Source organism: Budorcas taxicolor, chromosome 9, assembly GCF_023091745.1.
Source record: "Budorcas taxicolor isolate Tak-1 chromosome 9, Takin1.1, whole genome shotgun sequence".
NCBI lineage: Eukaryota > Metazoa > Chordata > Mammalia > Artiodactyla > Bovidae > Budorcas > Budorcas taxicolor.
Window position 1 is genome coordinate 15399935 of NC_068918.1, and position 19430 is coordinate 15419364.

Below are 19430 nucleotides of genomic sequence, written 5' to 3' on the forward strand. Positions count from 1 at the left end.
TCTTAAGTTGCTCTTCCACAAACTCAAAATGGAAATAGGTTGACAGAAAATAAAGTTTCGTTAAAAAAAAAGAAAGAAAGAAAGAATAAGAAAAATATATCCACATATTAATTAAGAATTTTGTGCAAAACACCACAAAATCAGAGGGCAAAAGACAGTCTGGAGAAAATATTTACAAATAGAATATAGAAAAAGCTGTTCTAAAGTTTCACAGTGAAGTATGGGTTCAGCTCAGTTCAGTTCAGTCCCTTAGTCGTGTCTGACTCCTTGCGACCCCATGAATCACAGCACGCCAGGCCTCCCTGTCCATCACCAACTCCCGGAGTTCACCCAAACTCCTGTGCATCGAGTCAGTGATGCCAACTAGCTATCTCATCCTCTGCCGTCTCCTTCTCCTCCTGCCCCCAATCCCTCCCAGCATCAGGGTCTTTTCCAATGAGTCAGCTCTTTGCATGAGGTAGCCAAAGTATTGGAGTTTCAGCCTCAGCATCAGTCCTTCCAATGAACACCCAGGACTGATCTGCTTTAGAATGGACTGGTTGGATCTCTTTGCAGTCCAAGGGACTCTTAAGTCTTCTCCAACACCACAGTTCAAAGGCATCAATTCTTTGGCGCTCAACTTTCTTCACAGTCCAACTCTCACATCCATACATGACCACAGGAAAAACCATAGCCTCGACCAGATGGACCTTTGTTGGCAAAGTAATATCTCTGCTTTTTAATATGCTATCTAGGTTGGTCATAACTTTCCTTCCAAGGAATAAGCGTCTTTTAATTTCATGGCTGCAATCACCATCTGCAGTGATTTTGGAGCCTGTCTGACACTGTTTCCACTGTTTCCCCGTGTATTTCCCATAAAGTGATGGGACCAGATGCCATAATCTTAGTTTTCTGAATGTTGAGCTTTAAGTATGGGTTGCTGGAGAAGGCAATGGCACCCCACTCCAGTACTCTTGCCTGGAAAACCCCTGGACAGAGGAACCTGGAAGGCTGCAGTCCATGGGGTCACTGAGTGTCAGACACGACTGAGCGACTTCATGTTCACTTTTCACTTTCATGCATTGGAGAAGGAAATGGCAACCCACTCCAGTACTCTTGCCTGGAGAGCCGTCTATGGGGTTGCACAGAGTCGGACACTTCACTTCAGTCGTGTCTGACTCTGTGCAGCCCCATAGACTCTATCCTAAATTACTTTAGGATGCCTACTATACTCACATTGAAGTGAAGTGAAGTCGCTCAGTCGTGTCCAACTCTTTGTGACCCCATGGACTGTAGCCTACAACGCTCCTCTATCCATGGAATTTTCCAGGCAAGAGTACTGGAGTGGGTTGCCATCTCCTTCTCCAGGGGATCTTCCCAGTCTAGGGATTGAACCTGGGTCTCCCACATTGCAGGCAGACGCTTTACCATCTGAGCCACCAGGGATGAAGGAGGATTTAGGGTAGGAAGATAAAAAATTCTTCAAGGACTGATATATAAAAATTGAAAATTCTGAGCTATTAAACTAGTAAGATTAGGGAAAATTTAATAACTTAATTAAATTTATGTATATGTAATGTATGTAGAATTTAAATGTGTATAGAATCTTAAATGTATATAGAATTTACGTAATAACTACTAGACTTGTTAAAAATCTTCACTAAGATTATGAGTGAAAATGAAATGGTATTAAAATCAGATGCTTGATAATATTTTGGCTATAATGAGTGGCTAGACATTGAATTATCAAGAGTTGATATTCATGAACATTTACAGAAGTAGTACAACAGAAGTTTGGTATGCAATATGCAATTGCAAACTTACACAACAGCAAAAAACAAGAGTAAATAAAATACCTGTGGTAGAGTAGCAATTTCTGCCATTCACAAGTAGCAGCCTTATCCAGTATATGAATTAACCATAGTTTTTGGTCCTCATGTTAAGTCATAACATGTGTTCACTTGGTCAAGGAGATTGTAGAACAGACCTTATTGAGATGGCTGAAATTAGGCTAAACCAAAGTATAATGTAGTTTGTAACCTGCTTAGAGATTAAAAAGATAAATCATGATGTTTACAACCCAAAGAGTCTATGATTCATAAACTATTATCTGAAATGTAATTCAGATAACATGTTTTTTTACAGCATACATATGTCAGTAGTGATCAAGACAATGGCACATATCCAAGCTAAATTATTCTCCAAAAACAGAGGATGAATCTGAAAACATCAGCTTTTCTCTGTCACTAGCAAATAAAATAGCAAGCCAGATAAATTTCCAATTCAAAAGTTCCTTTTACGGCACATTTACATCAGTAAAGAAGCATCTTAAATACTGCTTGCACTTAATTTTTATTATTAGCTTTAAACCCTGAATTGCATAATACTATAGTATAAAATGACATGTTTAAGCACATTGGCTGTTTGATTTAAGATGCATGATAATCAATTCTTGATTTTTATTAGATGTTTTTAAAGTTACTAATTGCATTGAAATAAATAATATCGACGAAGGAAGAACTGAAATATAGATACCTAAACAGAGTACAAATTCTTCAAGAAGCAGGATGAGGTAGATTTTGTGTCCACAGACTATGTTTATAATATCATTATTTGATTTGTAAAGATTAATCTGAAAAATGTTTTTATCCATTTTAAATCAATCTTGGTATTTCTTAAGGAAATCATGCAAATTCCAAATAAATTGTGATTACATTTTACCTTGCTGTTTTCCCTTTATTTTTGGTATGTTAGTCAAAGTCTGAACTATTCATGGTAGATATCATAGACATCCCATTTCCACCTTCCAGAGGTATTTAATGGATTATATGGAAATCATCCCATTTCTCATCAACATGCTTGAGCCTACCCAAACAGTAACTATTTCTTGATTTTTCTTTGCAGACCCAGCACCTTGGACAGTACCGAGCATAAACCAGGCATTGATCTATTTTGGAGCAGATAAACAGATTCTGTGCTGATGCTATATTTGTCTTATATATTGCTGGAGATACTAATCACCAGGGCTTGAGCATCTTTATGTTTCACTGTAATGATACTGCTTGTATGCAAACCAGTCCTAAAATGTGTTATTTCGTTTTTAATGCAAGGTGTTACACTTGGAAAACAAAATGTTACACTAAAATTCATGTCAATATAAAAATTATTATTTCCAGATATCGATCCTCTTTTACATGCAAAACCAGAATATTAATGTTAGAGAAATTTAAAATAAAAATACTCTTTGTAAAGCAGCGCTTATTTTCATTCTCATCTTCAAGTTCACCAAGGAATTCCTAAGGGTAAGAAAGAGAACTTCCTACTTCCCTCCACCCACTTCACCCCACCAAAACAAACAAAAAAAGAAGGAAAAAGAGAATTTTCCAGTCTTATTTTTAAATACTGTTATTGTGCATCGTCAAGACATATATTCAGAAGACCCTCCCCCCGCTCCTTTAAACTCGTATCTTATAGTAAATACACTCTTGATGATTCTTGTTACCCACATGCACTACTATGAAGATTATGGACCACGGTAATTGTTCCTTGTGTTCACAGTGGACCCTGGAACTTAATAAAGGAAAGAAGAAAATGGAGCGAAGGCAAACCCGTTTGTAAGGGATCGCTGCAAACCGGTTTTTATTCGGTTTGTACTAAATGAGTCGAGGCGTAACAAGAACCCTTTGTCTGCGGGACGACGTATCTGGTGACCATTATCTCCTCGTGGAGACGACGTCTGAAGACTCCGCCCGGGCTGGGGGTGGGGAGGGTGCACCGCGTGGAGAGCTCAACCGAGAATTAAAGTGAGGGAACAAAGAGACCTCCCAGCTGCCGCCCGCCAGCGCCGCGCAGCTGCATCGAGAGATGCGGATCACACCCGGAAGGCTCTTGGAATCCGCCTCCCCGAGACCAGAGCTCAAGTAAATAATTGATGGCGATTGATCCGGCCCAGAACAAAGCTCTGCGGAAAACCAGCGCATCCGATTCCGAGTGGCTTTGGAAGCTTCTGCCAAGGAAGGGATATGCGAGTGCAGCGGGACCTCTGAGCGCCGCTCCGGGTCTTCCATCTCGGGCGTGGTTCCGGCCCTTTTTTGTCTGCCTGCCACCCGCCCCTCCGGCTTCTCTTCCCTTTTGAAAATAGCCTCTCTTTGGTTACTTCTGCCCTGTCCTCCCTTGCAATCCCGCCTCCTCCCCTGCCCAGGCCGGTGAGGTCAGCTCATGAATATCAGTGCACTTCCCGGGGAGCGTCTGGCACGGCGTGGTACCTCGCGGGTTCGCCGGCTCCGAGCCGCAGCTCCAGCACGGCCGCTGACGCCGGAGGAGTCATTCGCTCTCCCGGCCGCTGAGTCTCCGCGTTCACGCCATTGTTGGAGAAAGCGAGTGGGTGTGGAACTGGTGCGAACCGGCCCAGAGTGAAAGTGCTCAGCCAGTCGGTCGCATATACAACACTGCGAAGTGAAACTTTCCTCGTCTCCTGAAGACACAGTAATAAATCCTGAAGTCCCCAGAAGATCAGAAGGAAAGAGCTGTCGATTGACTTCAAAAAGCATCGCCTCTGCTAAGAAGTGAGCAGTTCTGGATTTTCTAAAGGGATGGGGATGAGATATGGGGTTGGATGGGTCAGTGGGCAGATAAAGCTTGAGAGTAAAATTGCTGGTCTAGGCCGTTGCTGGGGTGCTTGCTTGGCGATTTTCGTAAGGGAAGCCTCCAAGAGAGACAGCATCTTGTCACTTTGTGAGAACCACGTGACAGCAGCCAGGTACCTTTGATTGTGGGAGTCGAGTTCCTGGAACTCGAACTTCCTAACCTGGGTTAGAACTATATGGGGGTGAATTAAGCCTTCTCTGGTGGCTTTCAGCTTCGGAGTGGTTATGCCTAATTCAAAATAAAAATAAGGTTGGTTGGCAGTATAACTTATCTGGGTGATCCGCCTTAGTGTGACCTGCCAAATAGCTAGACCAGGTGTTCAGATATTCTGGGAGCACGTTGCTCTGGGAGAAGGTGTAGAAAATAAGTTGATGGACGACTGTTCCTTCACCCTCCCACCATCTTCTTTGTTCAGTGTTATTTTCCAAACCGAGTTGGAAGGAGATTCCTAAAAGAGAATGGGAAATGGAGGAGCTTTCCCAGTAATATTTCTTTATAAATTGAGGTATTACTACACATTGACTAAGTTATGGTACTTAGACAATATCAGGAATAATGTTAGTACAGTAACTAACAAATATCTTCTCTCATAATAGGAGCTTTTTTAAAAAAAAAAAAAACCAGAACTTTCTGCCTAGTCATGCCCTTTTCAGTGCTTTAGAGAGAAATTATATTTCTAAGGAAAAAGCACCTAATTGAATAGCTGAGCAAGCTGAATCAGTAGGGAGAAGAACCAGGAGGCAATGGGTTTTGAGTTGCTGTTTTCCAGATTTTAAAAGCCAGTAATGGATTTATCTTGAAAAAAACAAAACAAAACACCACTGTAGGAGTTAATTGTACCACAGTGAGGATGCACCAGGCTTCTTGGGTGTAGGGTCATTCTGTCTTAATTTGACTTCATGGAAAGGACTGGGCACTTTAAAAGTATAACTTTGCCTGTTAGGTGCCATCTGAGAAGATGCTTAATAATGAAAATGCTTTCTATCTAGCAATTACCTTTAAAACTAAAACGATTCACAAAACAATGAAATTTGGATAGGTGTAGAAAAGTTACCACTTGTAATTTAAGAAATTTTGCACATTCACAATAAATTATTCAAAAAGTATTTTAAATTTATTTCTCAAAGCTAAACATGAATAAAAGAAAAAAAATTCCTTTATGGCTGCTAATGATGAAAACATACAGATGATTTTAATGACGTATTTTCTTGAAACTGAATTTGATTTGAAGCCATTCATTATTTCTATTTTCTTTCAGTTCTAGTCTAAAGGAAGGAAAATGGGCGCATTTCTCTAATTAAAAGCAACAATAAGGGTTAGATCAGTTTGAGAAGAGTATTTACCCATAACAAATTTTCTCTGGGAAAACCTTTTTCATCGAATTGACATTTGAGAATATTAATTAAAACTTTCTCCACAAAACCAGGATTTGAAATGCAGATATGATAGTGAAGAAACCAAAGTTGAGAAATCAGGGTATTGACAATTCTAGCATATGGACATCTTTCCCTTCTGAAGCTTCTTCTTGACCTTATCTTCTTAAAAAGAAGAAGAAGAAGAAGAAGAAACAAAAAACATCCTTCCATCAATTCCTTTTGACTCCATGCTTGCCATAACCTGCTACCGTGAGAATGTTAGGTTCAGCAGCTTTCAGATCTTCGTTTTACCGCGGTAGAGTGGGGTGGTGATAGCGCCTCCCCGGGCGAAATGAGAATTGACAATTCTGCATCCTATTTGTAAAGTCAAGGCTTCTATAAAGCGCCTTTCAAATCTCATTTTCTAGGGCTTCCCCTGTTGAGGGGAATCAGCCTTTGCTCTGTAACAACGCAGATATGCTGTGTGCTTTCCTTCTTTTGTTTCCGTCTCAGATTAGAAAGGAAGGTTGGTGGCAGTGAAGAGGGAAGCGAATGATCTGGTGATGGACTATTGTAAATCACGCCCCTTAGATTCTTCCTAGACCGCCATGAGTCAGCCACCGACGGGGGGCGCTGCCCCTGTCACAGCCGCGGCTCCTGCCGCTACCGGTGCCACTGAGGCTCGCTTGCATCCGGAGGGCAGCAGCAGAAAGCAGCAGCGTGCTCAGTCACCCGCTAGACTGAGGGACAATTCTGTCCGACAGGCAACCTCGACCACCCGGGCCCCAGCAGGGGCTGGCACTAAACTCAATTCTAGTCGACAGCAGCAGCTGCAGCAGCAGCAGGGAAACAAGACCGGGAGCCGCTCAGCGCCTCCGGCCAGCGCCCGGGGAAGCGGAGGCGGAGCGGAGAAGGCCGCGCCCCCGGGGCCCAAGGGGGCGGCCTCGGGAGCTGTCCAGCCTGTAGCTGGTGCTGAAGCAGCCTTCGTGGCGACGGTGGCCCCGGTGGGTGTCAGGAGGCCTGGCCTGTCCGAGGAGCCGCTCCGGGAGCTAGAGCCCGCGTCCTCTAAACTCGGGGAACCCCCTCCGCTAGGGGAAGGAGGAGGAGGGGGTGGGGAAGGAGGAGGAGCCGTCAGTGGCTCCGGGGAAAGGGAGGGGGGCGCTCCACTGCCACCGCCGCCGCCCAGGGGCTGGCGAGGGAAAAGCGTCCGCGCTCAGCAGAGGGGCGGCAGCGGCGGGGAGGGGGCCTCCCCTTCGCTATCCTCCTCCTCCTCTGCGGGCAAAACCCCAGGCCCCGGCAGCAGAAATTCTGGGCTTGGCGTGGTGGCGGGTGGCGGCGGTGCTGGAGGGAGCTACTGGAAGGAAGGATGTCTGCAGTCTGAGCTCATCCAATTCCATCTGAAGAAAGAGCGGGCAGCGGCGGCGGCCGCGGCTCAGATGCACGCTAAGAACGGCGGCGGCGGCAGCAGCAGCCACCGCAGCTCTCCGGTCGCCGGCGCCCCTGCTGTTTGTGAGCCCCTGGCGGTCCCTCCCGCCTCCCCAATGGCGGCGGCGGCAGAGGGCCCCCAACAGAGCGCAGAGGGTAGCGCGAGCGGCGGGGGCATGCAGGCGGCTGCGCCCCCTTCGTCGCAGCCGCACCCGCAGCAGCTCCAGGAGCAGGAAGAAATGCAGGAGGAGATGGAGAAGCTGAGGGAGGAGAACGAGACTCTCAAGGTGAGTTGGGGCGGGAGGCGGGGGGAGGACCGGTTGGGGGAGGGGAGGCGTGGGCCTCGGAGGATTAGGGCGTGTCCTGGCAAAGTGAGAGGCGGCTAACCCTCTCTCACTTAAAGAAGAAGGGAAGGGGGACAGGCAACGAGAGGAGGGGGTTCCTAGGCCCTTTCCGGATCTCAGAGGGCTCGAGATCAGTAGCGTTAGGTTTTTATTTGGCTCCAAATCTGGGCCTTCGTTTCTCTCGTTATTATGGTCTGTTTCACTTTTTCATGGAGAGTACTCGAGTTAGGAGAGCGAGGGAAGGCCAAGGGCCCGTTTCCTTGGTTTCTTGTCGTTCGTTCAGCTCCGTGTCATCCCTGTCCCATGGAGAGGGGCCGCTAAAGCTGAGGATTTGGAGTTGGAATGGGGTGTACGTGCTGTGTGTCCGAGGGGTGGGATGGGGTGGTGGGGCGAGGCCAGTTTTGATCCGCGGCCTGTCCCCGCCTCAGAACGAGATCGATGAGCTGAGGACCGAGATGGACGAAATGAGGGACACTTTCTTCGAGGAGGACGCCTGTCAACTGCAGGAAATGCGCCACGAGTTGGAGAGAGCCAACAAAAACTGCCGGATCCTGCAGTACCGCCTCCGCAAAGCAGAGCGCAAGCGGCTCCGCTACGCGCAGACGGGCGAGATCGACGGCGAGCTGCTGCGCAGCCTGGAGCAAGACCTCAAGGTCTGCGGCGGGCGCGGGGGACGGGGCGGGGGTGGGGACGCGGATCCAGGGCTCTTTGCGTCGAAAGGCCTTCAGTGCGGAGAGGCCAAGAGCTTTAGGGAAGCGGGAGTTTTCGCAGCGCCTATGACAGCAATTCAAGGTCCGAGAAGGGGAGGAGGACGAACAGACAGGTGGATGTGAGAGTCCTGTGTGTACGAAAGGTCTTGCGGAGGGCGAGCTCGGGGTACTCTCCTGGGAAGGAACCGTGATTCTTACCGAGGTGGGAGGAGGGCGCCTCCCTCCCCAGCGGAACATGGGTGTGGCAGAGTGCCGGCTCGGGCCTGGATCTGGCTTCCAGAGAGCCTCCTCCGAGTGCAGGCCGAGTGGATGGATTCAGGCACCGGGAGCAGCGCGGTGAAGACTCCTCCGGGGGAGTTGAAGCCCAGAATAGGGACAGCTCCCGGGAAGATACTAGAGTGGAGATTTCTCTCTGAAAGCCGCCAGCCCTCCCCCGCATCCCCGCCTTCTTCCAGCCCTTCCTTTCTGTACTTAACCATTTCAGCCACTCCCAGAAAGCAACACTGTCTCGAGTGTGGTTCCTTTAGCAAAAGTAATGGGAGAGTGAGCTAAATGAAAGAACCTTGTTCTTAGTGAAGTAGCTCCTTCAGAATCTCTGCCAGTGGAGAAATTTCAGCTTGGAAACGAGAGTGTGGCGCAGGTGCTGTCTGTTCATTGGGTTTGGCTGTAGGCAGATTCATGGACAATGCAAATCAGATGTTATCTTGACTGTCTTGGACAACAAATGAAATGCTATTTCAGTTGTATTAGTTTCATCAAGATATCAAAACTGAATGTAATTATCTTTTTTTTAAGCTATGGGAAAACATTTTATGCAAGTTGTATTATTTCTTTTTCCTTTTTCTGACATTTGTGGAATGTCGGTCGTGCACCAGGCAGTATGGCAAGCCTTTTTCCGTATATTATTATTTCACTTAGTTCTCAAGGGAAAAAAAAACAAAACTGTAAGGTAGAGATTATTAATAACGTCATTTCATAGGTGACGAGATGACCCCTTTACAGAAGTTAAGCGCCCAGCCCCTAGCCCTGGAACTTGGCTAATAAGTGGTAAGCCTGGCTCCCTAATCTAGTCCAGGTTCACTGTCTGTGTCCTAAGTCACTGAACCAAACTACTTCACTTTTGTTCCAAACCCTAAAATTTCTGAGGTAATCTTTAAACAGGAGGCAAAAATGCACACACTATTTTTTTTTAAACTTAATCTCAAAGATTAAAATGTTTCATAAAACTAAACACCTAGAATGATAGGGTCAAAATTCAAGCCCCAGACTCTACTTGGAAAAATTTTATTTTCAAGTGTTTTAAAATAAGTGATAATGGGGGCACCTGGAACGAGAGGAGATTTGTGAAATTTCTCTACAGATAGTAAAACACGATTGAACATTTATAACCATGATATCATGCAGACATTAAGGGAACAGAGTGTAGAACCAGACTACCTGGCTGCTTGTGAGCTCTGTTACCTCGAGCATATTACTTTACCTCAATAAGCCTCAGTTTTCCTCATCTATAAAATAGGAATAATACTCAAACCTATTCTATGGGATTGTTGTGTGGTTAAATGGTTTATAGGTGTGAATGGTTCATATACAAAGCATCTGGAAGGATGCCTGGCATATGGTGGATACTATATACATATTGGCTCTAATACTTTTAATGTAACTAGTCCATTTATTGAATTGTGTTTAATTATATTTTACTGGTAAAAACACTTTAATTTAGGTTGCAAAGGATGTATCTGTGAGACTTCACCATGAACTGGAAAATGTGGAAGAAAAGCGAACAACGACAGAGGATGAAAATGAGAAACTGAGGCAACAGCTTATAGAAGTTGAGATAGCAAAGCAAGCATTACAGAATGAACTGGAAAAAATGAAGGAGGTTAGTAACTGATTATCTCATGTCATGTTGTGTATATTTAGCTCTCCATAGAGAGAGCCAAAGACCAATATGACTGTTAATTCCATTTTTATGATTGTAGGACAGTTTGTGGTTCTCACCCAATATAGTAACAGATACAAGCTTTCATACTAATAAATAAGTAGCAAAGAAATAATTCTGACCTCTGCCCTGCTTCTCACTTGACATATATGAACCGTGACTGATGCTTTCTTTGTGTGTGTCATCTAAATGGATGTTAGTGAAATAAATTACACAGCTATGCCAAACACAAAGGGTATCACAAGTATGAAGGGTTGAGCCTTCAGTTAGTTGAGGGGGAAGGGCTAATCCTGTGAGATTTCTACAGAGTTCGTAGAACCACAGACTTTTAGGATGAAAAAGACCATCAAGGCCATTCAATCTGATCTAATTATTGCCTGACTCCTCCTTATAACGCAGCCCCCAAATGGCCTAATACTTAGAGGACCACCAGCACCTAGCCCTTAAGATCTTCTCTGGTGGTTTAGTTGCTAAGTCGTGTCCAACCCTTGTAACCCCATGGACTGTAGCCTGCTAGGCAACTCTGTCCATGGGATTTTCCAGGCAGGAATACTGGAGTGGGTTTTCATTTCCTAATTTTGTCATAGCATAACTCTGTTTAAGATTTTCTTTCGAGTTGAAATTTATTTACTAGTAAGTTTAATACATTCATCTTAGTCCTTCTCGTTTAAGTAGAAGAATCAGAGTTCTCTTCCACATTAGCTGCTAGAAGATTCCTAGCGAGTTTCCCCTGAATCTTCTCAAAGAACACAATCAGTAATAAGAAAATAACTAGAGAGTAAAAGAAACAGAAAAGATGTATCAAGAAATAATTACCTTTGTGGTAAGTAACAATTTGAAATAAAATAGTATTCTTCCTTGAAAGCTTCCTGAAAACGTATGGTGCAACTTGTGAAAAGCATTATTGAAAATTAGCAAATACATATGTGGTTCTCTGAACATGTAAATGAAAATCCTGATCTTTCCATAGACTAATTGAGATATTGCACTTTCCATTGCTGTGCTTATCTCGAAGTGCTATAAAAATGTAACTACACCCAGGTAAGTGTGTTATTCGCTCAGTTGAGTCTGGGTCTTTGTGACCCCGTGGATGGTGACCCGTTGGGCTCCTCTGTCTGTGGAATTCTCTGAGTGGAAATGCTGAAGTGGGTGGTCATTCCCTTCTCCAGGCGATCTTCCTGACCCAGGGATCGAACCTGGGTCTCCCTCATTGCAGGCAGATTCTTTACCATCTGAGCCACCAGGGAGGCCCTGAGGGACCCAGAGTGAAGGAAAAATTGACATTCTTTTAACAATGTGCAGCTCATTCCCTAGATGTTTACAGTGAAATTCCTTTGGAATGTACATGGTGTGTAGTATCTTCCCAATAAAACTTCTCATTGAGCTTTTACTAGAATTTCTTTTAGACACAGAGGATGGATGGCAACGATTAAATAACATAGAACCTCCTTTCCAGATAAAACCAAGACTTTAAGAAAAGCCTTGTTTCAGGATTAAGACCCTTTAATTTTTCCTGCTCTGATATCATTCAAAGTGAGTTTTATTGGTGAGTGAATAGCTTCCATGAGGCAACCATTTTCCACACAGATCACCAACTCCCAGTTTCCTTAGCAGTGACCTCAACTTGGCTCCAGATTTAACTGTACATGTCTAACCTCAAGGGCAGCTTCTCCAGCAAAACCCAGGTTGTCCTTATTTTGCTTTCTAAAGCAATGCATGTATTGTAACTGGTTCATGATGATGGTGATTATTATATTAATAAAGCTATTGTTCCCTGGGGGAAATAAATGCAACTACAATGTAACAATGAAAATATCAGTAGTCAAGAATATGTGGCAGGAATTTGTAGAAAACTGTTTCAGTGGGATAAACTATTTTATGGTCAAAGTTTCTACTTATTTTACGTTCTCATGTAAATACTTTTAACATGACAAATTAGAGCAAAATCATTGTATTGATACGTGAGTTTTAGCTAATACCTGAGGGTGGCTTTGTGCTACAGTAGAGAAACTGGGAGCCACAGGGCTGTCTTCACTAATAACTAATTGGGTGACTTAAAAGTTGTCCAACTTCTATTTGCCTCAGTGCATTCAGTTGTAAAATGTTATTTTCAGTGATTTCAGTGAGTCTCAGCACCTTCTGCAGTGATCATGCCTTTTATTGTGAAATCTGGGACATTGCCATTTAATATTTTTTTCTAAATTTGAGAGATCAAATATTAACATAGGTATAAAGATGTTTCTTCGATAATAATATACAGTTGAAGTTTGTGAAAAATGGAAAGTTTGATTGCCAGGAAAATGGAAAGCTTGATTTTCTTACTTTTTAAATTAAGGAAGTAGCTGGGTCTGTCCTAACAGAATACTGCAGAGTGGCTTAAATATAGACATTTATTTTCTAAATAAATAGGTCCAAAAATCAAGGTGTTAGCAGGGCTGGTTTCTTCTGAGGGCTGTGAAAGAAGGGTCTATTCCAGGCCTCTCTCCTTGGCTCATAAATTGGATCTTCACGTAGACATGGCATTCACTTTGTCTGTGATCAAATTTCCCCTTGTTATTAGACACCAGTCAGAATAGATTAGGACCTATTGCAATGACTTTTTTAAGACTTGATTGTCTCAGTAAAGACCCTCTCCAAATAAGGTCAATTTCTGAGATACTTGCTTGGGCTAGGATTTCAACATGTAAATTGGGGCAAGGGGTACAGTCCAGCCCATAAGAGTAGCTATTTAATATCTTCTTAGTGACAAGCAAAAAGAAAGCTCATTGTTACATATATAAGGCTTCATTCCTTATTCAGACCTCACTTGCATTCTTCTGTATTCTTTATCTAGGCAATTAAAAATTTTCAAGTCAAAACAAACTTCACTAATTACAAGGGATGCAAAAGAAATGCCTTGTGATTTGGTATTATATGAATGTTTTTCAAGTGACTATCTGAAAAGTTGGGCTTAAGAATGGCATAAGAGCGTTCTGATTTTCATCCTGTGTCTGGGAAAGGGGAAGATTCCTGTAAACTGGCCATTAGCCAGAGAGATGGGACCTCTTCTGTCTTAAAAGTCAAAATAATCTTACTGCCAACAACAACAACAACAAAAGACAGAAACCTGGGGATATCCTCATTGTAAAAATGCGTTTCATTGATTCTGTTTCCCATACTTTTTTCTTATAACCATTTCTTCCTTCAGGATTCTAACTCTGAGTTGGGAAAATACTCTTGCTGCATTAGGCAGTGTGGGTGTATGTTCATGCCAAAAAGGAAATTCTCATGCACCTGGGAGGAATAAAAGCCAAACCCAACCTGAGTTCGATCCCTGGGTTGGGAACATCTCCTGGAGAAGAGAATGGCAACCCACATCAGTATTCTTGCCTGGAGAATCCCATGGACAGAGGAGCCTGGTGGGCTATAGTCCATGAGGTCGCAAAAAGTTGGGCACAACCAAGCAAGTAACACTTTCACTTTCATCAGGACATCAGCTTTTAAAGTAACCTTTTATTTTTAAAATGGGCTCTAAAATAGCATTCAGTTTAGGAATTTGAGTGGTGGTAGGGAAAAGAAATGGAAATAAAGAGGAAGGGAGAGAAAGCAGAAAAATATCTGAAGGATTCTAAATATTGTTCTAATGAGGAAATGAAAAATATTCTGGCAGGAAAGTTCTGTAGTCATATGAAGGTTAGCTGAGGTTGACCTTCATAATGTTCTAAAGTATCTAAAATAGAAAAAGTAGTTTTAAAATATGTTTAAAAATCAGAAATGTTTCATTAAAATAAGATTTTGTAATGATGATTTTGTTCGCGTCTCAAAAGATAAATATAAAAACTGAGGTGCAGTCATAACTGGCTCACTTTGTGCGGTAGAGGTCATGATTTTGGAGCTGACTTGTCCCCCATCTGATTGCAACAACTTCAGTTAATTATCTGCTTTTATGGGTGTAAAACAGAAACATTTTTCAAGTCCTTGGTGAGTGTTAATCACACAATTGTTATCCCTTTGTGGTGTCCTACCAGTGGAGTAAATAGAACCAGGCCAGGCTTTCCATTATGAAGAAAATGTACTAGTTATGGAGCAAAATCATAAAATGTCAAACAGAATATACTAGAGAGAAGCAGTCTTCCAACTCACAGAGTTTGGTTACTTGTATGGAGTCATATAGATGTTGAACAGCACAGCAGGGACCAATAGGCCATCTGCCAGAGTTTGCAAACCATTTACTGAGAGTTTAACTGGCTTTGAGGGTGTTGACCAATTCCTCTCGGGGTTGGTGGCTGTACAAGGTCCCATGCACCTGCTCACATCCATCTGCTTATCTTCTCCCTCTGAGAACACAGAGTAGGCACCAGGGGTTAAGAAGAGTTGAGTAGAGGCAGGATGGAGGTAATTAGCTGATTCTACTGCTACTCGTTGCCTGTATTGAAACAGCTGATGTTCTGCCAACTGCAAACAAGAGGGACCTCTCAGGATGCTGGCTTGAAATCTTAATTGCATTCTCATCGCAATTATAAAACATTGATAGCGACTGGCAATATGCTTTCTTGCAGTAGAAAAATGCCGTTACCTTTATGTAACTTACTAAAACTTTTTCTGTCTTTCAGCATCACAATCAGTGAGATAGAGGTTTTTTAAAAAGTTATTTTATGGAACCAACAATCAACCTTTGGAATTCTGGGTTGGGTTACTGCACCTATAGCATGAAAGGAGAATACAGAGGGGTCAGGGACTTCCCTGGTGGTCTAGTGGTTGAGACTCTGTGTTTCTGATGCAAGGGGTGCTGGTTCCATCCCTGGTCAGGGAAGTAAGATCCCACATGCCAAGCATTGTGGCAGGAAAGGAAAAAAAAAAAGAATATAGAGGAGGCTATTTACAGTATGGAGAAGGCTCTGTGAGGGGTGAGTCTCTACTTCAGTTACGTGAAGGTCATTGACCTTCATGAAGTCTTACTTCTGTAGAAACAACCTTGATTTTCAAAACTTTGAAAGCCCTGTGCTCTTCAGAATGAAGGGGTCTTCTCACGTCACCTCTAAAGTCTGGCATTTGGAGAAGCATTGGTGATAGATGTTTGAGAAATGAATGAACCAAGAGAAGTTCTTTAAAGACCTTTTGTCTTTGAACATAAAAAAGGAGAAAAAGAGTAAATAAGATGATAATGATGAGAATGTTTATTAGATCTTTTTAATTTCAGAATCTGTACTCTTTGAATTGTCTCATTCCCAATCCCAACACCAAAATCTTAAAATAAATTAATTTTCTTAACTTTTTCTGGCTGTTGCTCTGGGGAGCTCTTAACTGGCCTACAGCAATAGCACCATCTATCTTGGCACTTTTATTTTCTGTGCACTTGGTTAATATATCCTATCTGTTGCCATGAACTTTCACTTTAGAACACAACAATAATTAGAACTATAAATTTCAACAGTAGCGTCTTTTAAAAATTTTTATAGGGTACATAGAGGTTATAGCTGTTTACTCAGACTCTCTGTACAGACAGAACACTTTAATAAACAAATGCTTTTCCTGCATGTTTACAGTTACCTACTTATTTTCTTATATAAGATAAAGAACTGATGGTAACCACGTTTGGTTTTGATTGGGCATGTTTAAGTTATGAGGTGCAACAAGAAATTCTGAGTGATAAATCAGCAAAGAAACAGCCCTAAAGACGTTTAAGTGGGGAATTTCCTTGGCATCCAAGTTATTTCCCCCTGGTCCTGGTAGTTAACTTATGATCTGAAAAATGGAATAGTAGTCATTGACCTTTATGGTGAAATTGCCATCAATATTTTGAAATGCATCAATTAAATACATGACTGTAGTCTCATCTTCTCAGAGGCCTTAGTTTGTTGAGTAACAGAGGCAGGAATAAAAGAAACTAAAGTGAAAGCAAAGCATAATGTGGCATCTAAGCATAGGAAAGCTTGTCTTCAAGGTTACCAATCATTGGATTTGTAAAGATGTACTAATTTATGAATTGTAAGCTTTGTTGGATTTTTTTAAAAAATGAAATCACATTTGCAGTTGTCTGCACTTTGAAGTGATTCCCAAGGCTCATTTGGGTAAATGGCCCTTTTCTTTTACCCACATGCCAAGCTCTCAGTAAAAGCAAAGTGGTTCACAGATCAGAACATGCCTATTGGTGAAACATACTGATTTTTTATTATAAATTTCAAATTTATGTTTTTCTCCATGTCAGCAGTACACACCCTATATAATGGATCAGATTACAGTTCCTTTCTTGGCTGGAATTTCGAACTTTTTTTTTTTGAAACAGTAAGGCACTGAACAGATGATGAATTCTTAAATAATGGACGAAGCCTCTGCCCCTTGAGTACACATGCAGTTCCCAAGGCTTCGTAGGAATTGTTCAATAAATGTATGTTGAAACATTTATTGAACATTTCAATAAATGTATGTTCTGTTTGCTGATAAACCATATCCGTGGGAACTAAGTCTCTTCTCTGGACTCTGCCAGATTAACAGAGACTCTAGGGGCCTCCCTCATAGCTCTGTTGGTAAGGAATCCACCTGCAATGAAGGAGACCCTGGTTCGATTCCTGGGTGGGGAAGATCTGCTGAAGAAGGGACAGGCTACCCACTCCAGTATTCTTGGGCTTCCCTTGTGGCTTAGCTGGTAAAGAATCTGCCTGCAATGTGGGAGACCTGGGTTCAATCCCTGGGTTGGAAGGATCCCCTGGAGAAGGAAAAGGCTATGCACTCCAATATTCTGGCCTGGAGAATTCCATGGACTATACAGTCCATGGGGTTGCGAAGTCAGACACGACTGAGTGACTTTCACTGGGGCTCTAGACTGAACTTTGAGTGGCCTGAGCAGCTGACCTGTGTTTCAGTGCATTCATGGAAGCATGTTACCTACATAGTTAGTGAAGAGTAGCTTGCTTCCCTGACTTCTGTATCTAACCTACCTTAAAAAGGGATTTGAATGGTTCTCAGTCAATTGAGCGACACTGTTGTTGCTAAAGCTCAGGGCTGCTCATTGAAATGAACAGTTTAAAATTTTGGTCACAGAAGAATTCTGGGACCATGAAGGAAAACTTAATCCATAGATGTACACTATTAATCTAGGTTCAGTGGCAATCAAGGCAGAGGGAGAAATATTGGAAGAAATTCTCACCTAGCTCTGATCAGATATAAAGGCAACCCCAGGCCTCATGTGAGGCCTCTAGAGCAACCATGAAGAAAATCAATTCTAAACAGACTTTATATGTTGATGGATGGCAGCCAATGGCTGGATGAGCCTTTGTTACAATTGTCAGTTCTCATCTATGCAATCAATAAATAAGGAATTTAAATTTTGCTGAAAATAAAGTTAAGACATTTTGTCATTAGCTGTGAATTTTAGGGTGATTTATTTAAAATAAAAAACCTCATATGTCATGGAGTCTAGAAACTGGCTTTGCCTCATCACTCATTCCCTATGTTGCTGGTAAGTTGCTTCAGTCATGTGTGATTCTGTGCGACCCCATAGACGGCAGCCCACCAGGCTCCCCTGTCCCTGGGATTCTCCAGGCAAAAACACTGGAGTGGGTTGCCATTTCCTTCTCTAACTCATTCCCTATAAGGTTGAACAATAATTTGAAAGGTGTAGGCCTTAGTTTCTTTACTCATAAATGTAGAAATTAAACTGAATACTTTCAAGAAAAGTGTCATTTTCTCCTTGATAAAGTTATCCATCTCTGTGTTCGCTGAAAATTCTATTTGTAGTCAGGATGCCATTTCATTTCACTACTGTTATTTTATTACTGTAATTATTTTTTCATTTATACACTCAATAATATTTACTGACTAGTAATTTAGACCTGCTATAATGTGGCCCTGGGTCCAACCCCTGGGTTGGTAAGATCCCCTGGAGGAGGGCATGGCAACCCACTTCGGTAGTCTTGGCTGGAGAATCCCCAAAGACAGAGGAGCCTGGCGGGCTACAGTCCATGGGGTCGTAAAGAGTCAGACGTGACTGAGCGATTAAACACAGCACAGCACATAATGTGGCCACATAGATGCCCCTGGAGAAGGAAATGGCAACCCACTCCAGTATTCTTGCCTGGATAACTCCATGGACAGAGGCTCCCCTGCCTACAGGCTACAGTCCGTGGGGTTGCACAGAGTTGGACACGACTGAGTGACTAACACACTACACTTTATGGATGCCACAGAGGCTACCGAGATGCAGACATCAGAATGTTGCATTAAACTGGGAGTGTGCATTCACTGAGGGCTCTGCTGAAGGGTTTTAACCACAGGCACCTACAATGCTCTCTCTGGTTGTTGCTACTATTCAGCATCTAAGGAGCTGGTTTACTGTGGAAATCAGAACTGAAGACGCGATGTGAGGGGCTAAGAACAAGTGACGCTTTCTGAATAATCTGTTGTTCAGTCACTCAGTCCTGTCCGACTCTGTGATCCCATGAGCTGCAGCACACCAGGCTTTCCTGTCCTTCACCATCTCCCAGCGTTGGCTCAAACTCATCTCCATTGAGTCAATGATGCCACCCAACCTTCTCATCCTCTGTCACCCTTTTCTTCTCAGGGGTGCCCTCAGTCTTTCCCAGCATCAGGGTCTTTTCCAATGATTTGACCCTCTGCATCAGGTGGCCAGAGTATTGGAGCTTCAGCTTCAGCATCAGTCCTTCCAGTGAACATTCAGGGTTGATTTCCTTTAGGATGGACTGGTTTGATCTCCTTGCTGAGCCCCGCTCAGAGTATCCGGTAGTTTTAGTGCACCAGTGGGCTCAGGAGGCCACTAAGATGCCATGGTAACTAAAGAATTCACCATCTTTTCCAGTTAGTAATAAACCACAGTATTGAATGATAGCACCTAGATAGTCTGAGTTTTTAACTGTAATTCTCTGCAGTGAAATCTGCCCTGGAAGGCTGCCCAGTTCTCACCCTAAGGTGTGTAGTAGGAGTTAATGAGTGCTGGTCATTAGCTAAACATCCAAATGTTTGTTTTATGCTGTTATTGAAATAATATGAGACTTCTCTGATGCTTTTTGTTCTATTTATTTTTTTATTGAAAGAT

The 19430-nt window shown here is 42.9% G+C and overlaps 1 protein-coding gene across 1 annotated transcript in view; it reads left to right on the forward strand.

Annotated features, from left to right (window-relative positions):
• The first annotated feature begins 6589 nt into the window (after positions 1 to 6589).
• SOGA3 (SOGA family member 3) overlaps positions 6590 to 19430 on the forward strand; it is a 43937-nt gene continuing 31096 nt past the window's right edge. The window contains exons 1-3 of the mRNA XM_052645567.1: positions 6590 to 7693; positions 8179 to 8403; positions 10181 to 10339. Of these exons, the coding sequence (XP_052501527.1) occupies positions 6590 to 7693; positions 8179 to 8403; positions 10181 to 10339 (1488 nt within the window). The remainder of the gene's footprint in view (positions 7694 to 8178; positions 8404 to 10180; positions 10340 to 19430) is intronic.